Source organism: Panthera uncia, chromosome E3 (assembly GCF_023721935.1).
Source record: "Panthera uncia isolate 11264 chromosome E3, Puncia_PCG_1.0, whole genome shotgun sequence".
NCBI lineage: Eukaryota > Metazoa > Chordata > Mammalia > Carnivora > Felidae > Panthera > Panthera uncia.
Genome location: NC_064815.1, coordinates 7,097,073 through 7,119,410, shown reverse-complemented (window position 1 = coordinate 7,119,410; position 22,338 = coordinate 7,097,073). Strand labels below are relative to the sequence as shown.

The 22,338-nt window shown below is 46.6% G+C and overlaps 1 protein-coding gene across 1 annotated transcript in view; it reads right to left on the bottom strand.

Annotated features, from left to right (window-relative positions):
• BMERB1 (bMERB domain containing 1) overlaps positions 1–18,125 on the bottom strand; it is a 63,186-nt gene extending 45,061 nt beyond the window's left edge. Inside the window, exons 1-2 of the mRNA XM_049639365.1 lie at positions 18,008–18,125; positions 15,322–15,445 (exon numbers count right to left, since the gene is read on the bottom strand). Of these exons, the coding sequence (XP_049495322.1) occupies positions 15,322–15,445; positions 18,008–18,125 (242 nt within the window). The remainder of the gene's footprint in view (positions 1–15,321; positions 15,446–18,007) is intronic.
• Between the last annotated feature and the right edge of the window lie 4,213 nt (positions 18,126–22,338).

The window sequence follows — 22,338 nt, the reverse complement described above, 5'->3', positions numbered from 1 at the left end:
TAGTTGACTTCCTCAGAACTGAGAGGTTTGAGATAGAGAACAGCAAGCAAGGTGGCGAGTGTGGGTCCCGAGCATGCAGAAAGGCCGAGAAAAAGGAACCGCTTGGTACAGGATGTCTAAAAGAATCTCGTTGGCTGGGAATGTGGACTGTGGCTTTTTTTTTTTTTTTTCAAAAAAAATTTTTAAACGATTTTAATGTTTATTTATTTTGAGAGGAAAAGAGCACATGCAAGCAGGGGAAGGGAAGAGAGAAGGGGAGAGAGAGGATCCCAAGCAGGCTCCATGCCCATTCCAGGGCTCGATCCCATGAAATGCGAGATCATGACCAGAGCCAAAACCAAGAGTTGGATGCCTAATCGACTGAGCCATCCAGGAACCTTTCGGGGGCGGGGGGCAGTTAATTGCTACGGAGAGCTCAGTGCAAGCCCTTTCCGGATGCTCAATTGGTCAACTCCTCAGATGACCTATGGGAGTAGCCTAGGGCTTTGCTATGTTCTGTTGTTATGGAAACTGGTGAAGCATCCAAGTTTCCTGCCCACGTGGATGGGGTTCCAGGACCCAGGAAACCAAGCCCAGGAGCACAGAAGAGCTGAGAATGGAAACCCTGGAAATGCACAAGCATCCCAGCAGTGGATTTTGGATTGGCCCAGGCTGTGGCCACACAAGAGTAAGACAATTCTCCAAGGGTCTGGAGAGGGGACACCCACTGGCCCACCCCATCTGAGACTTCCGTGTATCACGCAAGAATCATCCAGCTTCTATCTCCTCCCTTGGACTGCATTAGGGCAGAGCTCTTGTCTAGATTGTTCATCCTACATTCCCAGGACTCGACACATGGTAATTACACAGTAGATGCAGGTTGAATGAAGGAAGGAATAAATAAAGGCTGGAATATCCCCAGGTTTGGAAACTCATTACCTCCCAAGGTTCCAGTTTTTTATAGCTCCAAGTGTTTGGAGAGGCCTCTCTCATGCTGAGATAGTAACCTGATTCACCGGTGCCTTCCATGGTTCTGGTTGCCCATAGAAGAAACAGACTCCCTCTTCCCCATGATAATCTTCAGCTGTTTCAAGACATAGCTCAGGTGCCCCTGAGGCTTCTCCTGTCCAGTCTGTACATCCTTGTCATGGAGGAGACCTTCAGTCTACCTTCCAATCTCCTCCCATCTCCCATGTCCCCTGTTGAAGATAAATCAAGTACTACTAAAGCCAAGAGCATGGGTCCAACATCTGTTCTTACTAATGCAGATATCTGTTCATTTCCAAACTCAATTTCTTCCTGAAGGAAAGGAAAGTAATATTAAATGAGCACTTAACTTGTGGTAGGCGCTGGGCTGGGCACTTAATACAAATGACTTCTTTTACTCCCCATAACCACCCTGTGTGATGTTGGAGCCATCCCCATTTGACAGATGAGCCAACTGAAGCTCAGAGAGGTTAAGGTATTTGTCCAAGACTGCACAGCCTGTAATGGTAGAGCTAGAGTTCAAACGTGGGTATAATCTGACTTGGAGCGAGTACAGGTCTCTCTCTTTATCAGAAAGCAACCTGTCAAAGGTGAGGACACCCAGAACTGAAAATACAGGCTGCCCTTCCACTGGTAGAACCCAACTGGGAGTGTCTTAGGTTGACTTAATCTAATGCAAACCCCCTGGGTTTAGGGGACCGAGGACAGGAAGACCAACAGTGGGTCAAAATTCCAGAAGGAAAAAATTCACGTAATGCATCCTCCAATGAATAGCAGCCCATTAAATAAAGTAAAAAGACATAAATCAGGATATTTACATCTCCTGGGTGACTGGGGCCAGCTAAGCTTGTCGACCCAAAACACGAAGGCATACCTGCTAAGCTCTCTGTGTTTTCCATCCTTCCTTTTCTCTTTGAGCATTGTATCTGGGAAATATCAAGAGAAGGCTGGCTCTCACATGAGTAGAAATGTGGAAATGAGGCCGGCCCAGTCAAGCATCATCTGATTCTGCACTGAGTTAAGAGGAAAGAGCTGAACCCTCAATTGAGACCATCAAGTGATACAGACAAGCACTTTTCAACCTCTGCTGCCACTCAAATCAGCAATTTTCCAGAAACAAGCAAAGAGAGTGAGAGACCCTTAATTGTCAGGCCACTGTACCTGCATTTCTGAGGCTCCCTCTGTCTCTGTCTCTCTGTCTCATAAGATGCCGTTTCTTTGGGAGATTTCAGAAAATAATGAGAACTTAGCATAAGATGAAGTAATGTGGGCTCTCCACGTACAGTGTGCCTTCCCCTCCACTCAGCCTTACCACCGCCCTATCTGTCATTGTTGCTGCCACACTGGGGCTCCAGCTCAACGCTGGGCCCTTAAGCGAATTGCTACAGTCTCTCCTAATGTGGTCGGCCGAATAACGTCCTTCAAAGACATGCTTGTCCTTGATCCCTGGCACCTGTGAATGTGTCACCTCATATGTCAAAAGGGACTCTGTGGGTACAATTACATTAAGGGTCTTGAGATGGGAGATTTTCCTGGATTATTCAGTTGGGTTCTAAACATTCCCACAAGCATCCTTGTAAGGGGGTGACGGAATGAGATGGGACACAGGGGAGGGAAGGAGATGGGTAATGTCAGCAGACAGAGGTTTAAAGATTCTGTCCTGCTGGCTTTGACCGTGGGGGAAGGGGCCACCAGCCAAGGAGTGCAAGAAACACAGGAAGAAGATTCTCCCCTGTGGCCACCAGAAGGAGCACGGTCCCTTGGACACTTGATTTCAGCCCAGGGAAACCGATTTCAGACCTCTGGCCTCCACAACCATCAGAGCACGAACATGTGTTATTTGAAGACACCAGCTTTGTGGTAGTTTGTTACAGCAGCCACAGGAAGCCCATATACTTAGTAAAGCGTCTACACTGCAAGCTGTGTAGACAGTGTCACACTGTCACTCTGGAGGAATGCTATGAACTGGACCGACCCACAGTCTCACCATCAGAGGACCAGGCAGCTCTCACTGCCAGGGTTTGCCACCACCAGGAGAGCCCTTGAAATGAGTCAGACACATTACCAGGATTCTGGTCGGAGAAAGATACTGAACACATACTTACACCAATGGATGTAGATATTAATGGAGGGAAATGTTTTTTTTTCTTTTGTTAAATTCTTTGTTTTTGAGAGAGAGAGAGAGAGAGAGCGTGCCACACGAGCAGGGGAGGGGCAGACAGAGAGGAAGACAGAGGATCCCCAGTGGGCTCTGCACTGACAGCAGAGATCCCGATGCGGGGCTCGAACTCACGAGCCGTGAGATCATGACCTGAGCCGAAGTCTGACACTTAACCAACTGAGCCACCCAGGCGTCCTGGAGGGAAAGATATCTAAGGAAAGGATATGGTTATGGGGATAAGACTGGACACAGACTGGGAAGTGCTGGGAAAGCTTCCTTCAGGTGGAAGCCTGGACCTGAGCCCTGCAGGGAGAGGGAAGGTGAACCAGGCAAAGAGGGTGGGGGAGGAGGGGTGCAGGCAGAGGGAAGGGCACAGAAAGCAGACCCAGTGGAAGGGCAGACCCCAGACTGCGGGGGGGAGGTGGATCTGAAAGGCACCCTGCAGGGTGCAGAGCAGGGGTGGGGGCTGCGGGTGGAGAAAAGATGAAGAACAGCGCAGAAGAGGCAGGAACGGACCCAGGGGCACCTCATAGGCTTGATCATAGTAACAAATTCAAGAAAGTGTTTGAAACTGGGAGCTGTGGTCTGATTTGCATTCCGAGAGGCTCCTTCTGGCCGTGGTACCCTGGCCTGGAGGGCAGCGTGGTGGGAGGCTGGGAGGCTCTTAAGATCCAAGAGACAGATAGAAATGTGCACTTGGGTGGTGGCCGTGGCGATGGAGGAACGTGATGGTTCTAAAACTATTTTAGGAGGTAAAATGTGACTCAGTTTGGGGATGGACTGAATATGTGAGGTGGCAAACTGGAAGGAGTCAGAATGGCGTCTAACTTCGGAATCTGGCGTTCCCACATGGGTAGAGGGTGGTGCGGGGCCATTTGCAAAGCTACGTTTGGTGGGGACGCGGCTAGGGGATGGCACGGGGATCATGAGTTTGGACTTGGACATGTTGGGTTTGATGTATCTGAGATATGGGTGCAAAGATAACAGAGATCATAAACTTCCTTCCCTTTCTTAGCATTTTTCCTTTAAAAAGGTGTGTGTGTGTCCAAAAAGGCAAACACTGTACGATTCCACTCGTGTGAGGAACTCAGAGCCGTCACAGTCATAGGGACGGAAAGCAGACTGTGGTTGCCAGGGGCTGGGGAAGCATGGCGAGGTATTGCCTAATGAGTACAGCCTTTCAGCTTTGCAAGTTGAAAGTTCTGGAAACGGTGGTGGTGCCATGGTGGTGATGGTTGTACAACAATGTAAACATTCTTAACGCCCGTGAACTGTACACTTACAAACGGTCGTGATGGTAAATTTTATGTTACGTGTATTTCACCACAATAAAAAAACTGGAAAACAAATGTGTGTATACGTCTGTTTGTGAACTAGATACAAATGTGCGCGTAAAGTACATACATACCATTTAGGGATCAATAAACATGTCTCCATCATCTTGCCTGAGTCATAACCTGTACAGGACCCTTAGAAGCCCTGTCGTACCTCATTCTCTCAGAGGTAAACACCGTGCTGAGTTTATCTTTTTCTCTTTAAGTTGGCTGCACACCCAGTGCAGAGGCCAACACGGGGCTCGAACTCACAACCCTGAAATTGAGAGTCAGATTCTTAACCAACCGAGACATCCCGGCGTCCCTAAGCTGAGTTCATCTTTTTTTTTTTTTTTAATTTTTTTTTCAACGTTTTTTATTTATTTTTGGGACAGAGAGAGACAGAGCATGAACGGGGGAGGGGCAGAGAGAGAGGGAGACACAGAATCGGAAACAGGCTCCAGGCTCCGAGCCATCAGCCCAGAGCCTGACGCGGGGCTCGAACTCACGGACCGCGAGATCGTGACCTGGCTGAAGTCGGACGCTTAACCGACTGCGCCACCCAGGCGCCCTATAAGCTGAGTTCATCTTAATACTTTTTTCTTTTTATAATTTACTATCTCTATATGAATGCCAGCACAGTTTTGGGTTTTACATATTTTGCCCTTTACATAAGCTTGGCCGAAAGTCTTGTTTTTGAGATGCATCTGGGTTAATGCCTATAGTGCATTCATTTTCACTGCTCCGTAGTATTCCATGGCGTGATTAGGCTGTACCTGGTTTGTCCTTTTCTACTGCTGATAAACACTTGAGGTATTTCCAGTTTTGTTGCTCTTACAAATAAGGCTGATAAGAACATTCTGGAATATTCCTCCTGGCACTCACGTGTGAGAGTTTCTTTAGGGCTGTGATGATGGAAATGTTCTACAAAAATGTGTGTGCTTTCCAATAGGACAGTCATTAGCTACAACTGACTAGTGAGCACTTGAAATGTAGTAGGGTTACTGAAGAACTGTACTTTGTATTTTACTGTAATGATTTTAAAAGAAATAGCCACATGAGGGGCACCTGGGTGGCTCAATCAGTTAAGCGTCTGACTTGATTTCAGCTCAGGTCATGATCTCAGCGTTTGTGGGATCAAGCCCCACATCAGGGTCTGTGATGACAGCATGGAGCCGGCTTGGGATTCTCTCTCCTTCTCTCTCTGCCCCTCCCAGCCTGCACCCGCTCACTCACTCTCTCTCTCAAATAAATAAACATGAAAGAAAGAAAGAAAGAAAGAAAGAAAGAAAGAAAGAGCCCCATCAAGCCAGTGCCTACCCATTACACAGAGCAACCCTAGGGTATACTGAGGCAAGAAACTGCTGGTTACTGTAGAGCTAAGTACATGCTCATCTTTACCAGGTACTGCTGGGCTGTTTTCCAAAGTGCTGGAGCCAATATCCCTTTATCTTAGCCTCAGGGCCCCTGGGTGGCTCCCTGGGTTAAGCATCTAACTCTTTTGATCTCAGCTTAGGTCTTGATTTCAGGGTTGTGAGTGGAAGTCCCTCACTGGGCTCCACACTGGGCATGGAGTCTACTTTAAATTTTTTTTTTTTATTTTTTTTTTTAACGTTTTATTTATTTTTGAGACAGAGAAAGAGCATGAATGGGGGAGGGGCAGAGAGAGAGGGAGACACAGAATCGGAAGCAGGCTCCAGGCTCTGAGCCGTCAGCCCAGAGCCCGACGCGGGGCTCGAACTCACGGACCACAAGATCGTGACCTGAGCTGAAGTCGGACGCTTAACCGACTGAGCCACCCAGGCGCCCCTTTAAATTTTTTTTTTAATGTTTATTTACTTTCGAAAGAGACAGAAAGAGAGAGAGAGAGCAGGGGAGGGGCAGAGAGAGAGGGAGACACAGAATCTGAAGCAGGCTCCAGGCTCTGAGCTGTTAGCACAGAGTCCGATGTGGGGCTTGAACTCACAGACTGCAAGACCGTGACCTGAGCCGAAGTCGGACACTTAACCAACTGAGGCACCCAGGTGCCCATGGAGTCTACTTAAAAAAAAAAAAAAATCTTTCTCCAACTTCCTAGGTCTTTTTTAGCTAAATACAGCATCCAGATGGAAGTGTCTGAGAATAAACAAGGTTGTATTAGTCAGGATTCTCCCATGAAACAGAAGCAATAGGAGATTTGATTGATTGATCTATTAATTAATTATAAGAAAGTGGCTTATGTGATTGTGGAGGCTGAAAAGTCCCAGGATCTGTCATCAGCAAGCTGGAGACACAGGAGAGCCGATGGTATAGCTCCAGTCCAAACGCCAGCAGGCTCAAGCCTCAAGAAAAGTCAACTTGTTAGTTCCAGTCCACAGGGAGGAAAAGATCAATATCCTTACTGCTCATCAGTAAGGCAGACAAAGTTCCCTCTTACTCAGCCTTTTTGTTCTATTCAGGCCTTCAACGGATTGGATGAGGCCCACCCACGTTGGGAAAGGCAATGTGCCTTACTCTGTCTACTGATCCGAATGTTAATCTTACCCAGAAACACCCTCATTGACTCCCCCAGAATAATGGATGACCCAGCGTCTGGCCACCCGTGGCCCAGTCAATTGGACACATAAAATTAACCATCACAAGAGCCCAATATGGTGATCTCCCTCACAGCTCACCAGAACCCAGGAGGCCCAGGGGAGATCCTTGGAGCTAAGAGAATGAAGTCCCTGATGGTAAGGTCGTCTGAGTTCCCAGAGAGAAGAATGTCCTTTCAAAAGACAACTTGGAATAGCAGAAACTTGTCGAGTGGGGGCCATATATCTTTCTCCCTCTGATCAGCCCAGATTCCTACCCTCACCCCTACCTTCCAGCACACTTAGAAACTCAAGAGGGTGCACTCAGAGGTCCAACCTGGACCGTTCTCCTCCCTCCTCTGTTCTTCTCCATCCATTTCCTGCCCCCCTTTCTCCTTCCCTCCCCCCTCCTCAATTTCCTGTATATTTTGTTCAAGACAAATTGTTTTCAGATCTTCTGCATCTGAAGCCATCTCTTCCCACCTGATATGTACGGTGGCTCTTGCAACAGTGACCTGTTCTTAGGAAACACTATTTAAAACCCAAAGTGCAACCAGTGTGACGCAGGACTCCCGAATGTGGCTAAGATGTGTCAAGTTACATAAACGCGCATGCTTCATTCTGCCCTTGGCTTGAAGCTTTTCCTAACAGACTTCAGAATTATCAGCTCATTAAAGACAAAAAAAAAAAAAAAAAAAAATGCAGGTGCATAAAACGTTTTTAAAAATAACAAGAGTAATAACAAAGTCAAGGCCCCGGGGTAGAGTTGGTCGTAATGGTGGAGAGCCGCTCCCCAGCTTCTTGGGGAGAGGACTGTTTTCTGAGTATTCTCTGGAGATGACTAAGCAGCCCCGATCCCTTACTCTCCCTCAAGGTGCAGTGCTGACAGTGAAAAGGAGGAAGGGGATTTTGATTTGCTTATTTCCTAGGAGAAGCCACCCATGTTCATACACGTCCTTGCTACAGTGCTCCCAGGGAAGCGTCAATGCCCCTATTGTACAGAGGGGGAAACTGAGGCTGGAACAGGGCTAAAAGAAACTGCTCCAAGCCACAGAGTTGGTAAAAAGTAGAACTGGGGTTCAAAGACAGTTGGCAGGCCCCATGGCATGATGGTTGAGATGGAAACCAGGAGTTATCATTATCTCCTCTTAATGGACACTGTGCAACCCCAGGCAAGTTATTCAACCTTTCTGTGCATCAGTTTCTTCCTCTATAAGATGGAAAATAGCCGGGGAGGGAAGATGTTATCTATCTGTATAGTTGTAGTGAGGATTAAATGAATCAAGGCAAGTAAAATATTTCAAACAGTATCCAGCATGGCAAGTATAAAAAAAGCTGGCTATTTACAAGTCATGCACTTTCTACCCTCCCGACCTGAATGTCTGCCAGATTCGAGGGCCTGGCCTCTTCACCATGCTGGGTACTTCTTAGTAAATTTTTTTAATGTTTATTTATTTTATTCTTTTTTGAGAGAAAGAGAGCGACGGGGGGAGGGGCAGAGAGAGAGGGAGACAGAATCCGAAGCAGGTTCCAGGCTCTGGGCTGTCAGCACACAGCCCGACCTGGCGCTGGAACTCACAAACCGCGAGATCGTGACCTGAGTCAAAGTCAGACGCTTAACTGACTGAGCCACCCAGGTGCCCCTGGGTACTTCTTAATAAAATGAAGTGACTGGGGTCCAAGCCCAGGCAACAGAAATGCTGAAATGCAAGGGCTCCGCTCCTGACCTCCATCCTTCACACACCCCCGCCTCCCCTGCCTGTTGCAGTTCTGAGTCTCCCTTATTAAAAGCTGCCACTGCCCAGGGCAAGCTGAGAGACAGAGCACGCTATCCCTTTTATGAAAATCCAGCAAGCAGGTGTAAAATGAAGATAACCACCCCCTGCCCCTGCTCAGAGGTGGAAGATTCTTAATTATCTGAGACCCAGATAAACAGCAGGGCCAGGATTGTACAGAGGATGCAAAAATGCTGAGGCGGGCAGGCACGGGCTGCAGAATTCTGCAAAGCTAATGGCGCGATTCAGTGCTTGGAATTAAAGGTGAGAAAATGAGTCTGAGGTTGTCGGCAGCCTCCGTAGGACAGGATAGGGACATGGAGCAGAAGCGGGAGGGACTGGAGGTGGGCAGCTCAGAGGATCAAGGAGAGAAAAAGCGGACTTCACGCTTTATCTCTGGGACATTTGCCACCTATTACAGGCGTTTTGGTGATACTGGGGGGTTTATTGACTCATTCAAATGAAGCTCATAAAATTACCAAACCTCAAGAAGGAGAGCTCCAACGACCATGTAGCAACCTACAAACCAGAGGACAAGCTAAGGAAGACAGTGAGCGAAGATACACTGTGCCCTCCAGGGTCACTCATAGTCCTTCCCGGAACCATACCTTAGTCGAGGCGAACAGGAGGCTGCCCCTGATTCATCCTTCCATTAGTAAGCACTTTTCATAGCTTATGTGATAATGTGTGCTCAGGGTTGGTCCACTGGAAGGGTTCAATAAATGTTGATTTCTATGGTCCCTGGGAACCCTTACAGGGCACTACAGCAAATTCCTAGCAGGTTGACTTGCAAAGCTCACCGCCTAAGTTAGAGCTCATCATTCTAGGTTCCAAATAAATCACTTATCTCCAGAGAAAGTATGGAAAAGTCCTGAGTGAGTCCTGTTTACTGAGCCTGCCTCAGCTGAATTCTTTCTATTTCTACCACACTTAATTCAAGATGGCAGAACAAGACAAAACCCAGTGTGGGATTGTGAGATTATGGGATTGTGCACGTCCAACCAGGAGTTTGAATTTGCATTCTCGAGTGCTGGGTGAAGAAGAAAGGAAATAAAAAGTAAACAGCAGTTCTTTTGTGCTCTGTTATGCGTCCAAGGACACAGACCGAGGACATGGGAGAGCCAGGAAGACCCATGAGTCCACTTCTCATGAATCCATGCTAGTTCTCTGTGGATTGGGTAAATCTCCCTCTTCTACTTCCTCACCACCCTGGCAAGAGGATTGTTGAACCAGCAAGACAAGAACATGGAAACACACATGCTAAACACGGGGGGGGGGGGGCAGTGCTTGGGGGGCAGCAGCCATTGGACCCTTTCTTAAAAGAGTCAATGTAGCAGGAGACAGTAAATGTGAGAAGACACCCTCAACCATGAAATATGGTCTGACTCACACAGCCTCCACAGGAGCTGATGGGTATTAACTTGATGACTTTGGAGCAGGTGTGACAAAACCAATCTCATCCTGGTTATTACAGCCAGAATCATTGGGACTGTTTCAGTCCATGACTGTCACATTCCTGTCACTCCGAGCTTCCCCACCTGCAAATGCTTAGTTAGGTCTGAAATTCTATTTCCTTCTTATCCTGTGCCAAGGACCCGTGTGTGTGTGTGTGTGTGTGTGTGTGTGTGTGTGTGTAGGGAAGTTGTTGGGGTAAGGATGGAATGTGAAAGAATAATTTATTGCACATTCAACAAATATTATTTTGCTGAATAAATGCCAGGTGCTGTTCAAGATTCTGGGAAGACAGAACAGTAAGGAAGATAAGATTCCTACTCTCGTGGTACATACTCTATGAAGTATTTCTTTCGTTTGTTTGTTTCCTCATTCACTCAATCAATTCTCTGGAATCATTGCACCCTAGCTTGGCTACTTAATAGCCATTGCAACGTTGGGCAAAATTTTTAACCTCTGATTTTCTCTTCTCAAAGGGACACAAGAGGGGTGCTTGGGTGGCTCAGTCACTTAAGTGTCTGACTCTTGATTTCGTTTCAGGTCACGATCTCGTGGTTCGTGGGTTCGAGCCCCACGTCGGGCTCTGCACTGACAGCGTGTGGGATTCTCTCTCTGCCCCTCCCCCATTCACAGACTCTCTCTCAAAATAAATAAACCTAAAAAAAAAATAAAAGGGATGCAAAATAGGGCCCCTCTAGCTGTGTAAGGGCCTGGCTCTGAGAAATAGCTAGGAAACTGAATCAAGAATGGCCCATGCATGTCCTGCTAGCCTGGGAGGCCGCAGGATGATGGATGAGGCGATTGTTCGGGTCTGAGTGGGCACTGATCTCTAGCCTGTCCTTCCGGGGTCCATCACGTGCCTCTCAGATTGACAAGGTGGGTGCACCTCCAGGCAAGGTTATGTACTACGCCAGGCTGGAGCTGGGGGCAGCCATCAGCTTCATCCACTATTGTCTGCAGGCTGCCAGCAAGACTCCCCAGGGGCCTGGAAGCCGGCCGCTCCCTTGGAGAATGTCACTGAGCCCCTCTTCTGTCCTGACTACACCGACATCCTCCTGTATTCTTTGAATAACATGATTCATTCAAGTATCTACTGATGCACTGGTGCTAGGGTGGTGAGCATAGCTGCTTTCAAGCATCTACAGTTGACATCTGTCCCTAAGTGGGCATGATGGGGAAATTCAGTGAGGTCCCAAGTCAAGAGTTTCATGCAGTGCTTGGCCCAGAACTAGAGCTTAAATGTGAGCCATTCTTGTCCTTGTGCACTCAAGTGTGATACCTTGTACACTCACTGGCGTGTACCATATGCTGGGATACTGTGTGTGTGTGTGTGTGTGTGTGTGTGTGCACGTGTGTGCACGTGTGTGCACCCGGTGCAAAGGTCAGTCGATGCAAAGTGACAGCCATTGTTCCTGTAGCAGCAAAAGCAACCTCTGGTCCCTCTTGAGCACCTGCAGGCTGAGGGAGCTATTCGGTACTTTCTAGAACTCATATGTTTTCTGTCTTCTTTCTTTTAAAACAGGAGAAGGATATTTTTTTTTTTCCAACTTTTTTTTTTTTTTTTAATTTATTTTTGGGACAGAGAGAGACAGAGCATGAACGGGGGAGGGGCAGAGAGAGAGGGAGACACAGAATCGGAAGCAGGCTCCAGGCTCCGAGCCATCAGCCCAGAGCCTGACGCGGGGCTCGAACTCACGGACCGCGAGATCGTGACCTGGCTGAAGTCGGACGCCTAACCGACTGCGCCACCCAGGCGCCCCCAGGAGAAGGATATTATAAGTGTCAGTCATGTAGGGTATTTTTTAAACTGGAGAAAATCAAATTTAATTATGTAGTATGCTGGCTCCATAAGAATATGAGGCCCAGTCATGTGCTTTTAATGTTTAAAACTATCTATATATGAGAACAGAAGCTTAATTATAGTTTTAGAACCAAATATAAGTGTGATCCTCACTGTGAACATAAAGAAGTAAAAATTGGAAGTATAAAAATAGAAAAAAGATGTGAAAGCAAGACCTGGGCACTAATTTAATTCTGGTGGATAGTACATCCTGATTAAAGGTTATATATTAAGTAATAGAAGAAAGTGGTAAAACTGTCCATCAGAATTAATAAAAAACATTATTGGGGCGCCCGGGTGGCTCAGTTGGTTAAGCATCTGACCGGCTCAGGTCATGATCCCGTGGTTCATGGGTTTGAGTCCTGCATGGAACTCAGTGCTGACAGCTCAGAGCCTGGAGCCTGCTGCAGATTCTGTGTCTCCCTCACTCTCTGCCCCTCCCCCGCTCACCCTCTGTCTCCCTCAAAAATAAACATTAAGGGGGGCCTGGGTGGCTCAGTCGGTTAAACGTCCGACTTCAGCTCAGGTCACGATCTCGCGGTCCGTGAGTTCGAGCCCCGCGTCGGGCTCTGGGCTGATGGCTCAGAGCCTGGAGCCTGCTTCCGATTCTGTGTCTCCCTCTCTCTCTGCCCCTCCCCCGTTCATGCTCTCTCTCTGTCTCAAAAATAAATAAAACGTTAAAAAATAAATAAATAAACATTAATAAAAAGGGAAATTGTTTAAAAAATAACATAAAACAGAGGAAGAAAGACTTTTAATTTGCACATATACAGTAGTACAGGCGCACCTCCCTTTACCGTGTTTCACTTTATGACACTTCGCAGATATTGTATTTTTTACAAATTGAAGGTTCAAGACTGAGATGGAGGAAGTCACTGCAGATGTGGTAGAAATAGCAAGAAAACCATCATTAGCAGTGGAGCCCGAAGAAGGGACTGAATTGCGACAGGCTCTTGATGAAACTTGAGCCGATAAGGAGCTGCTTCCTATGGAGGAGCCAGGAAAGTGGCTTCTTGAGGTGGAGTCTCCTCCCGGTGAAGGCGCAGGTGGTCAAAATGACAACATTCCATCCACTTCATGGATGAAGCAGAGGCAGAGTTTGAGAGGGACTCCAGATGTGAAAGGAGTTCTACTGTGGGGGAGAGGCTAGCCAGGAGGAGCACCATGGACCACGGAGAAATTGTTCGCGGAAGGAACAATCCATCGATGCAGCAGACCTCATTGTTGTTGTATTTTATTTATTTTTAATGTTTTTTTTTTATGCTTCTTTTTGAAAAAGAGAAAGAGCGAGAGAGGGAGAGAGTACAAGCAGGGGAGGGGCAGAGAGAGAGCGAGACAGAGGGTCCCGAGTGGGCTCTGTGCTGACGGCAGAGAGCCTGCAAACTCACGATCGTGAGTCAGATACTTAACCGACTGAGCCACCCAGGCACCCCAATTGTTGTTTTATTTTAAGAAACTGCCAGAGCCACCCCCACTTTCAGCAGCCACCGCCCGATCAGTCAGGAGCCGTCAACCTCGAGGCAAGATCCTCTACCAGCAAAAAGCTTACCACTCGCTGAAAGCCCAGATGATGGCTAGCATTTTTTGGCAAAAAAAGTATTTTTTCAAATTAAGGCATGAGCATTTTTTTTGGAGACATAACACTATTGCACACTTAATAGACAACAGTATAGTGTAGCCCTAACTTTTGTATGCTCTGGGAAGCCAAAAAATTCATTGTACTCATTTTATAGCCATATTCACTCACACTCACTTTATTGCAGGGGGTCTGGAACTAAATCCACAATACCTCTAAGGTATACCTGTAGAATTTATAGACTGTGGCAATCTCAAACTCTCCTGTTGCCACTGAATTCTCAATCCTTCCATACTTTTTCTCCAGAAGTTTGAGAGCTGGCTTTCCCTTTGTCCTGACTCCATCCACGAGGAAGAGCAGCATGGAGATTTCAGCTTTCCCCAGGGCCTGGACTTTGCGGTCTACTCGCTTATGTGGGATGACTATACCCATTACTCAAATCCAGTAATGGCCGTTCTGTGGGCAAGCCCCGAGAATCTACGTCTGGTTCATTGGTCTCCCACATACCTCAGAGACACAGAACTTCCTGCCACTCATCTGGACTTGGGTGCCCCACAGGCACCTCAAACTCATGTCCAGTCCTGGCTACCTCAGTGGTTGGAATCACCTGATTTTTGCTGATACTTCTCCCACACAACCAATCCTTCCTCAAGTTCTTCTGAAAAACAAAACCCGAAAAACATGACAAGGGAGGGATTGTTTCTCAACACTCATGTACTCATGTTGAGTACTCATGTACTCGACACTCATGTATTCCCAGATCAAAAGGAAGAGGTTTCTTATCTGTAGATGGGGGATGTTCTAGAACGTTCCTCGAAGGGCTCCTGTGAGAAGGGATATGGGCTTCTTGTGCATGTGAAGCATTTAGCACAGGGACTGGCCCACACAGAGAGTCGAATAAATGGCAGATGTTACTACAGTGGTCTGTCTCATGGGCTGAGAGAGAAGGGCACATGATGCAGTCCATGCAGAGGTCATATAAGGAGAATATGGGTTTTGAAAGCAGGAAGAGCTGGATCTGAATCCTGATTGCTCTATTTACTAGCTGGGAGGCCCTGAACAGGTTAACTTCTCTGAGCCTCAGTCTTGCTCATCTGCAAGACAGGATAATCCCCTAACTGGCCTCAGGGAAATCACTGAAAGAATGGGTAGAATGCATATCTTCCTCCAGTGGAGACAGGGTCAAATCATGTGACTCTGAGGTTGCCAGTGACCCCAGGAGAGAAGTCTTACCATTTCCCCCCATTTTTCAACTGAGAGAAATGTAGCCCAGAGAGAAGCTGTCCAAGCTCTCCCAGTTTTGTTGGATCTCAGAACTATCTGAACCCAGAGTGTGCGCTCTTAATGACACGGGCACAGGTACCACCTCTGGGTCCCCATCTCTGTCTGTCTGTCTGTCTCCCTCTCTCATCCCTTTCCTCTTCTCAAAAGGAAGGCTACAAAGAGCTTGGGCTTTGGAGTCAGACTGGCTTGAATTCCAACCCAAATTCAGTTCTTGTTTAAAAGGGAAGGCTCTGATAGCCATTTCTCCAGGCAGTAGTGAGAATCAAGTAAGCCTTTTTAAACGTACATAATGCCTTCATGCCAGCGCCCAGCCCACAGTCATAAAGAGCAAATGTTAGTTTCTCCGGGTGTCCTCCCCTCCACACCCCTTCCTTTCCTCGGCCGCCTCCCCGAGGCACTCACATAAACCTGAGCTCAGACTCCCGTCGGACCAAGACTTCCCGGAGACGCTGAATTTTCGCCATCTCCAGCTCGATCTCCTCCGGCATCATGGTTGTCTCCGCCATGGAGATGATGTCCAGCTGATCTGTGCAGGAGACAGGAATCGTAGGCGTCAAGACCCCAAGGCCACGCCGGTTTTCAAGAATTCCCTTAGGCTAGCCCTTGTCCCCATTCCAGGGGGCAGCCTTGCCCCAGCGTCCTTGACACTCCAGGAGGGTGCACGTGTGTGTTTATGAGCCAGCCCTTTGGAAACTGGGAAAGACGTTTTCCATGTGAACCCTGTTATGAACAAGAGGAGGCTCTGTTGGCTCACCAAACCTGTTCAAGGTTCTATATATGGCCTTGACAGTCCCTGCCTGGTCCCAGCTCCTGAGTCTCTGCTCTCTTTGACTACAGCCATTTATCCCTGTCCCAGCCTCAAGACCATGGCCAATGTTAGGCAGAAAAGCACTTTATAATAATTATTTTATAGCAATACTCTGAATTATTATCTTACAAGAACACCAAGTAACGTGAGTCATAGTAATATGAAGTAAGACAAGTTTGTTGTAGAAAATTCAGGTAATAGGTAAGCGAAAAAGAACAAAATAAAGTCATCCATGACTTCACTGCCCAGAGAGAACCACTATCCACATTTTGATAGACATTTTTCCTGTTTCATATTTATGATCAGAATTATATTTACGGCAATATACATAAAAGAATATATTTTTAAACTGTGTATATTACCATATATATGGAAAGACACTACATACATATGCATATATGTATCTATATATGCATGTATATTCATTCACTCGGGCTACAGTAACAAAATACCAGAGGCTGGGGCTTAAGCAATAGACATCAACTTTCTCACAGTGCTGGAGACTAGAAATCCCAGTTCAAGGTCTGGCAGCATCAGTTTCTAGTGAGAACCCTCTTCCAGGCTTGTACATGGCCACCTTCTCACTGTGTGATCACACAGCCTTTTCTTTGCACACACACAGGCAGAGAGGTCTCTGGTGTCTCTTCTTATAAGGACACTAATCCTGTCAGATCAGGGCCCCAGCCTTATGACTTAATTTAACCCCGGTCAGTTCCTCAAAGGCCTTCTCTCTAAATTAGCCACCCTGGTTATTAGGGCCTCAACATATGAATTCAGGGGGGACATAAAGATTCAGTCCATAACAATATGGATGCATGTGTATACTTATATATGTATACGTAATAGCACATATATTGCTATTAACATTTTGGTGTAAATTCTTCCAATATATATATGGCAATTTACATGATTAAATATAAAATATATGTGGTGTGCATACATAGGGTAACACATATGGTTTTTTATGTGTTTTCTATGCATAATATTATATATACCCGTACATACATACATTTCACAACAGCAAAGATAAGAAATAATTTAAACGCCTATCAATGGGTGAATAGATAAAAAAGTATACATATAATGGAATATTATTCAGCCATGATGAGGAGGATATCCTTTGTTACAGCAGGGATGGGCCTTGAGCACATTACACTAAGTGAGAAAAGTCAGAGAGAGAAAGACAAGTACTATATGATGATCACTTGTATGTGGAATCTAAAAAGTCAAACTCGTAGAAAACAGAGTAAAATGGTTGTTACCAGAGGATAAAATTGATGTTGTTTAAGAGTTGTTAAGAGTACAGGGGCACCTGGGTGGCTCAGTCGGTTAAGTGTCTGACTTTGGCTCAGGTCCTGATCTAACAGTTTGTGGGTTCGAGCCCCGCGTCGGGCTCTGTGCTGACAGCTCAGAGCCTGGAGCCTGCTTCACATTCTGTGTCTCCCCCTCTCTCTACCCCTTCCCTGCTCATGCTCTGTCTCTCTCTGTCTCTCAATAATAAATAAACGTTAAAATAAATAAATAAATAAATAAATAAATAAATAAATAAAACATTAAAAAAACTTAAAAAGAGTTGTTAAGGGTTCAAACTTGCAATATATAGGGAATACACATATCTTTCTTTTAAAAAACTGGAAAAATGTTTACTAAAATGTTAATACTCCCACACACTATTATATACATATGTATCCATCATTATACAGGTCTGGTTTTTGTAATATAAAGTTAGGGTCTCACATTTTATTACCTGTTCTTTTCATTGAACATATCGTGAGCATTTTCGCACATCCTTGGATGTTCTTCCCCAGCAGCAGTGTGAGAGGCTGAGTAGTCTTCTATTTGTGGCTGTATCATGAATCACTCCACCAACCCCCAGGCACTTGGGTTGTTTTCCATTTTCTCCACCACAAACAGCCCCGTAATGAGCATTCTCTAAGCTCAATCTTTACGTGCACCTAAGAGGTGTCTTTAGGCCACACTGCCAGAGTGAATGGCTAGGTTTTAACGGATACAGATCCTACAGTCTTTCACAGGTACAGCCAAAGATACAGGGGAGGAGATATTCTTGCTTTAGTGAAGCCAATTTCACATGACCTACTGCTGCTTGTCCCGTCTACACCCGGCACCTTGGTTCTGCTGCCTGGTGTTTGTCTTTTTCCTTACCTCCAAGTCAAGGGTTTGGAGAGCTGCTGTCTCTCTACCTGTCTCCCTCCTATGACCTGGACCCCTGGCCCTGCACACTCCCCAGGGGCTGGGGACTGCAGACTTCCCTGAAGTCACCCCCTGCCAGCTTGGATCTCAGAATGTTGCCCACTCGCAGAAGCCCGTACGACTGCTGGGAAACTCCTGATCCTGGGTTCTCCAGGATCAGGGGTAAATTGTCATTCCCTTCAATCATCTACCCCTAATAACATCCATTCCATAAGCCTCCTCTCCACCCATCAGGATCCCCCATTTTGCTGAGGAATCTGGAAGGAAGGGCAATTACCTTTAGCTGATTCTCACCTTGAAATGAATGGCCTCCCTAACACTCTCTGAGATAATTCGTAATTTGTATGAGATAATGAGGATAAAGGCAAGGGGAAGGACCAAGAAATTAGTCAGGGCAAAGAAACGGTGGCATTACAGCCGTAGGTCTGCTGGAGATCGTCTCCCTCCCTACCTGGCCTGGCTTCTCGGAACAGCATCTGTTTCTCCTTATATTTTCCGAGAGCTCCTAGATTTCATAGCATGGACAGTGCATGGTGTTGAGTTGGGGAGGAAGGCAGCGCACAGTGGTCTAGATGGATGGCGGGGACATGGGCAGAGGGAGGAAATGTTAAATCAAGGGTATTCACTATCGCCTCCCCCAGCCCTCCAAGCGCAGGAGGTCCTGGAGATCATGCCGCTGTCCTCTGTCCGGCTGAGCTGGTGCTGAAATGCGGGTGGAAGGGGAGCCAGAGAGGAGGAGGGCGTGAGTCTGAGAAAGAGGAGAGAGAGGGAGGGGGAGCAGAAGAGCTGTCTCAGGACTGGGACTTGAGAAGAGAGACAGATGTCTAAGGAGGAATTTTAGGAACTGTCCATGTGACATGCTGAGTCATGATCTCAAGGTCCCTGGAATCAGATTTGGGGTCCTACTGCCCCTGACACCAGACCTAGATGGATCCCGGGGCTGCAGCAATGAGGTCCGACTTGAGGAAAGAGGGAGAAAGGAAAGGACAGGAGAAAAAAGTTAATATTAATTGTTACTGTGTGCCAGGCTCCAATCAGGCTGGAGGACCAGCTTGGGGGAGCAGGGACTCTGGGCACAGGGTAATAGAGGGTTGTGGGGAGGAGGGGTAGAGGGTGTTCTGGAGTCAGGTGGCCAGAGCTTGTGTCCCAGCTCTGCCCCTCACTAGCTATGTGGCCCAGGAGAGTTAGTTAACATCTCGTGACTCAGTTTCCTCATCTGTAATGTGAGGACAATAAGGGGACCCCACCACCCAGGGCAGTTGTGAGGATGGAATTAACCAAGGGATGAGAGCCTCCGTGCATGGTGACGATTCCTTTTGTTATTACCACCAGCCCGCTCTGCCGTGCTATCTCTTCTAATCCTCACCATAAGCCAGCAGGATCAAGATGTTCTCTGTTGAACAAACAAGGAAACGAAGCCCAGAGCTGAGTAAGGAAGGAGCTGAGCCCTTGTCTGCCTCCAAAACGCTGGTGCTTTGCCCCATCACGGCTGCCCTTTTTGCCCACAGGTGCTCTGAGTCCAACTACCACTGTCCATCCACATCTGAGAGTCAAGGGCAGTGTCTTAGTTCCCCATGGCTGCCGTAACAGATCAGTGCAAACTCGGTGGCTTAAAGCAACTGGACTTTATTTTTTCTCCATTCTGGAGGCTGGAAGTCCCAGATCAAGGTGTCAGCAAGGCTGTGCTCTCTCCAAAGGCTCTGGGGGAGGGTCCCTCCTTGCCTCTCCCAGATACTGGCAATCCTTGGCTTGTGGCAGTATTGTTACAACCTCTGCCTCCGTTTTCATGTGGCCATCTTCCCTGTGGCTCTGCGTGTCCTTCTCTGTCCTTTTCTGAAAAGACCCTATTTCCAAATAAGGTCACATTCTGAGGTTCTGGGTGGATGTGAATTTGGGAAGAGCACTATTCAGCCCACCAAAGTTAAACAGCTTGCAAGTTCCCCCAATAGCCATGTCAACTTCTCAAAGAGCTTTGGTCACTGCACAAGGAGCCAGCCCTAGCTGGAAGCAGCCCAGGCCCCAGGAAGCAGTCAAGGGGAGGGGCAGAGTTAGAGATCCTTGGTCTGAAGCCAGTCACGGGCTATATGAGCTTGAATAGGCCCTTTACCTCTTAGCTTCTCTTTCTTCCTTTGCAAAATGGGGTTCAATAGCTGCCATGTTCTATGCTGTGGCTGAGACCTCATATGATCTCATTTAATCCCTGTTTTATACCTGATGAATCTGAGGCTTAGAGAAGGAAGTGACTTGGCCAACATCACACAATCAGAATGTTGCAGAGACAGAATGCAAACCCAGTGCTCAATCTCTCTCTCTCTCTCTCTAAACCACATTACACAGCCTCTGGGCAAGGGCTAAATGCATCTATGGATGGGACCCAGCAGATATAAGTATCCTAATTTCTCAGATCATGGTTCAGATGGGTAATCTGTTTTCCATGGGACAGTTGCTGAAAACAGCAGTACACCCTGGGGCGAAACATGGGACAAAGACTTAATCACCCACCATGGATTGGCATTTTACCAATTTCCAGGTGCTGAGATGAACATTTAGCATTGATGTGGAACAGAGAATGGGGCTGATACCTGTGTTGAAAAGCCTTGCTCCTGGAAACTTTCCTTCCCCTGGAGAAACGAGCAAAGCCTAGACCTCACATCAGATAGAAGACAGAATGCTGACTTGTGGATAGTGCTCTGTGCCAGGCTCTGTGCTAGGCTCATAATAGGCCTCATCTCTTTTAATCTTCACAGCATCCTGGGTAAGGGGTTAGCAGCTATAGCCACAGGCCAAATCCGGCCCCCTGCCTGATTGTGCAAGTAAAGTTTTATTACAACACTGGTCATGCTCATTGAGGCATTATTTATGGCTGTTTTCACACTACCACAGCAGAACTTTGTAGTTGCAACAAATACTGCATGGTCCATAAAACCTCAAATATTTACTGTCTGGCCCTTTACAGAAAAAGTTGCCTACCCTAGATGGTAGATGTTATAATTTCCCCACTTTAAAGATTTACTTATTGATTCTTGAGAGAGAGAGAGACACGAGTGGAAGAGGGGCAGAGAGAGAGAGAGACACAGAGAGAGAGAATCCCAAGCAGATTCCACACTGTCAGCACAGAGCCCAATGCGGGGCTCGAACCCATGGACCATGAGATCATGACCTGAGCCGAAGTTAGATGCTCACCTGACTGAGCCACCCAGGTGCCCCCCAAATTGAGCATATTCTATTGCACTGGGTAAGTGGGAAATATCTGTTCTCAAGCGTTAGCAGACATGGTGATTATCCAGGCAGCTTGTTAAAAAGGCAGAGTCTCTGTTTCTACCCCAAGTGGTTAGGATAACACCAGGTTACTTCAAGCTGTACTACAAAGCTATAACCATCAAGACAGTATGGTACTAGCACATAAACAGACACATAGATCAGTGGAACAGAAAACCCAGAAATGGACCCACAACTATATGGTCAACTCATCTTCAACAAAGCAGGAAAGAATACCCAGTGGAAAAAAAGACAGTCTCTTAAACAAATGGCACTGGGAGAATGGACAGCAGAAGAATGAACCTGGACCACTTTCTTACACCATACACAAAAATAAATTCAAAATGGATGAAAGACCTAAATGTGAGACAGGAAACCATCAAAATCCTAGAGGAGAACAAAGGCAGCAACATCTTTGACCTTGGCTGGAGCAACTTCTTACTAGACACATCTCCGGAGGCAGACAAAAGCAAACATGAACAACTGGGACTTCAAGATAAAAAGCTTCTGCACAGTGAAGGAAACAATTCACAAAACTAAAATGCAGCCTAGGGAATGGGAGAGGATATTTGCAAATGATATATCTGATAAAGGGTTAATATCCAAAATCCATAAGGAACTTATCAAACTCAACACCCAAAAAACAAATAATCCAATGAAGAAATGGACAAAAGACATGAATAGACACTTCTCCAAAGAAGACAACCAGATGGCTAATAGACATATGAAAAGATGCTCAACATTACTCATCATCAGGGAAATACAAATCAAAACTACAATGAGATAACACCTCATACCTGTCAGAATGGCTAAAATCAACAACACCAGAAACAACAGGTATTGGCGAGGATACAGAGAAAGGGGAACCCTCTTGCACTGTTGGTGGGAATGCAAACTTGTGTAGCCACTATGGAAAACAGTATGGCGGTTACTCAGAAAGTTAAAAATAGAACTACCTTATGATCCACAATTGCACTACTAGGTATTTACCCAAAGGATACAAAAATACAGACTTGAAGGGGCACATGCACCCCAATGTTTATAGCAGCATTATCAACAATAGCCAAACTTTGGAGAGAGCCCAAATGTCCACTGACTGATGAATGGATAAAGAAGATGTGTTACACACACACACACACACA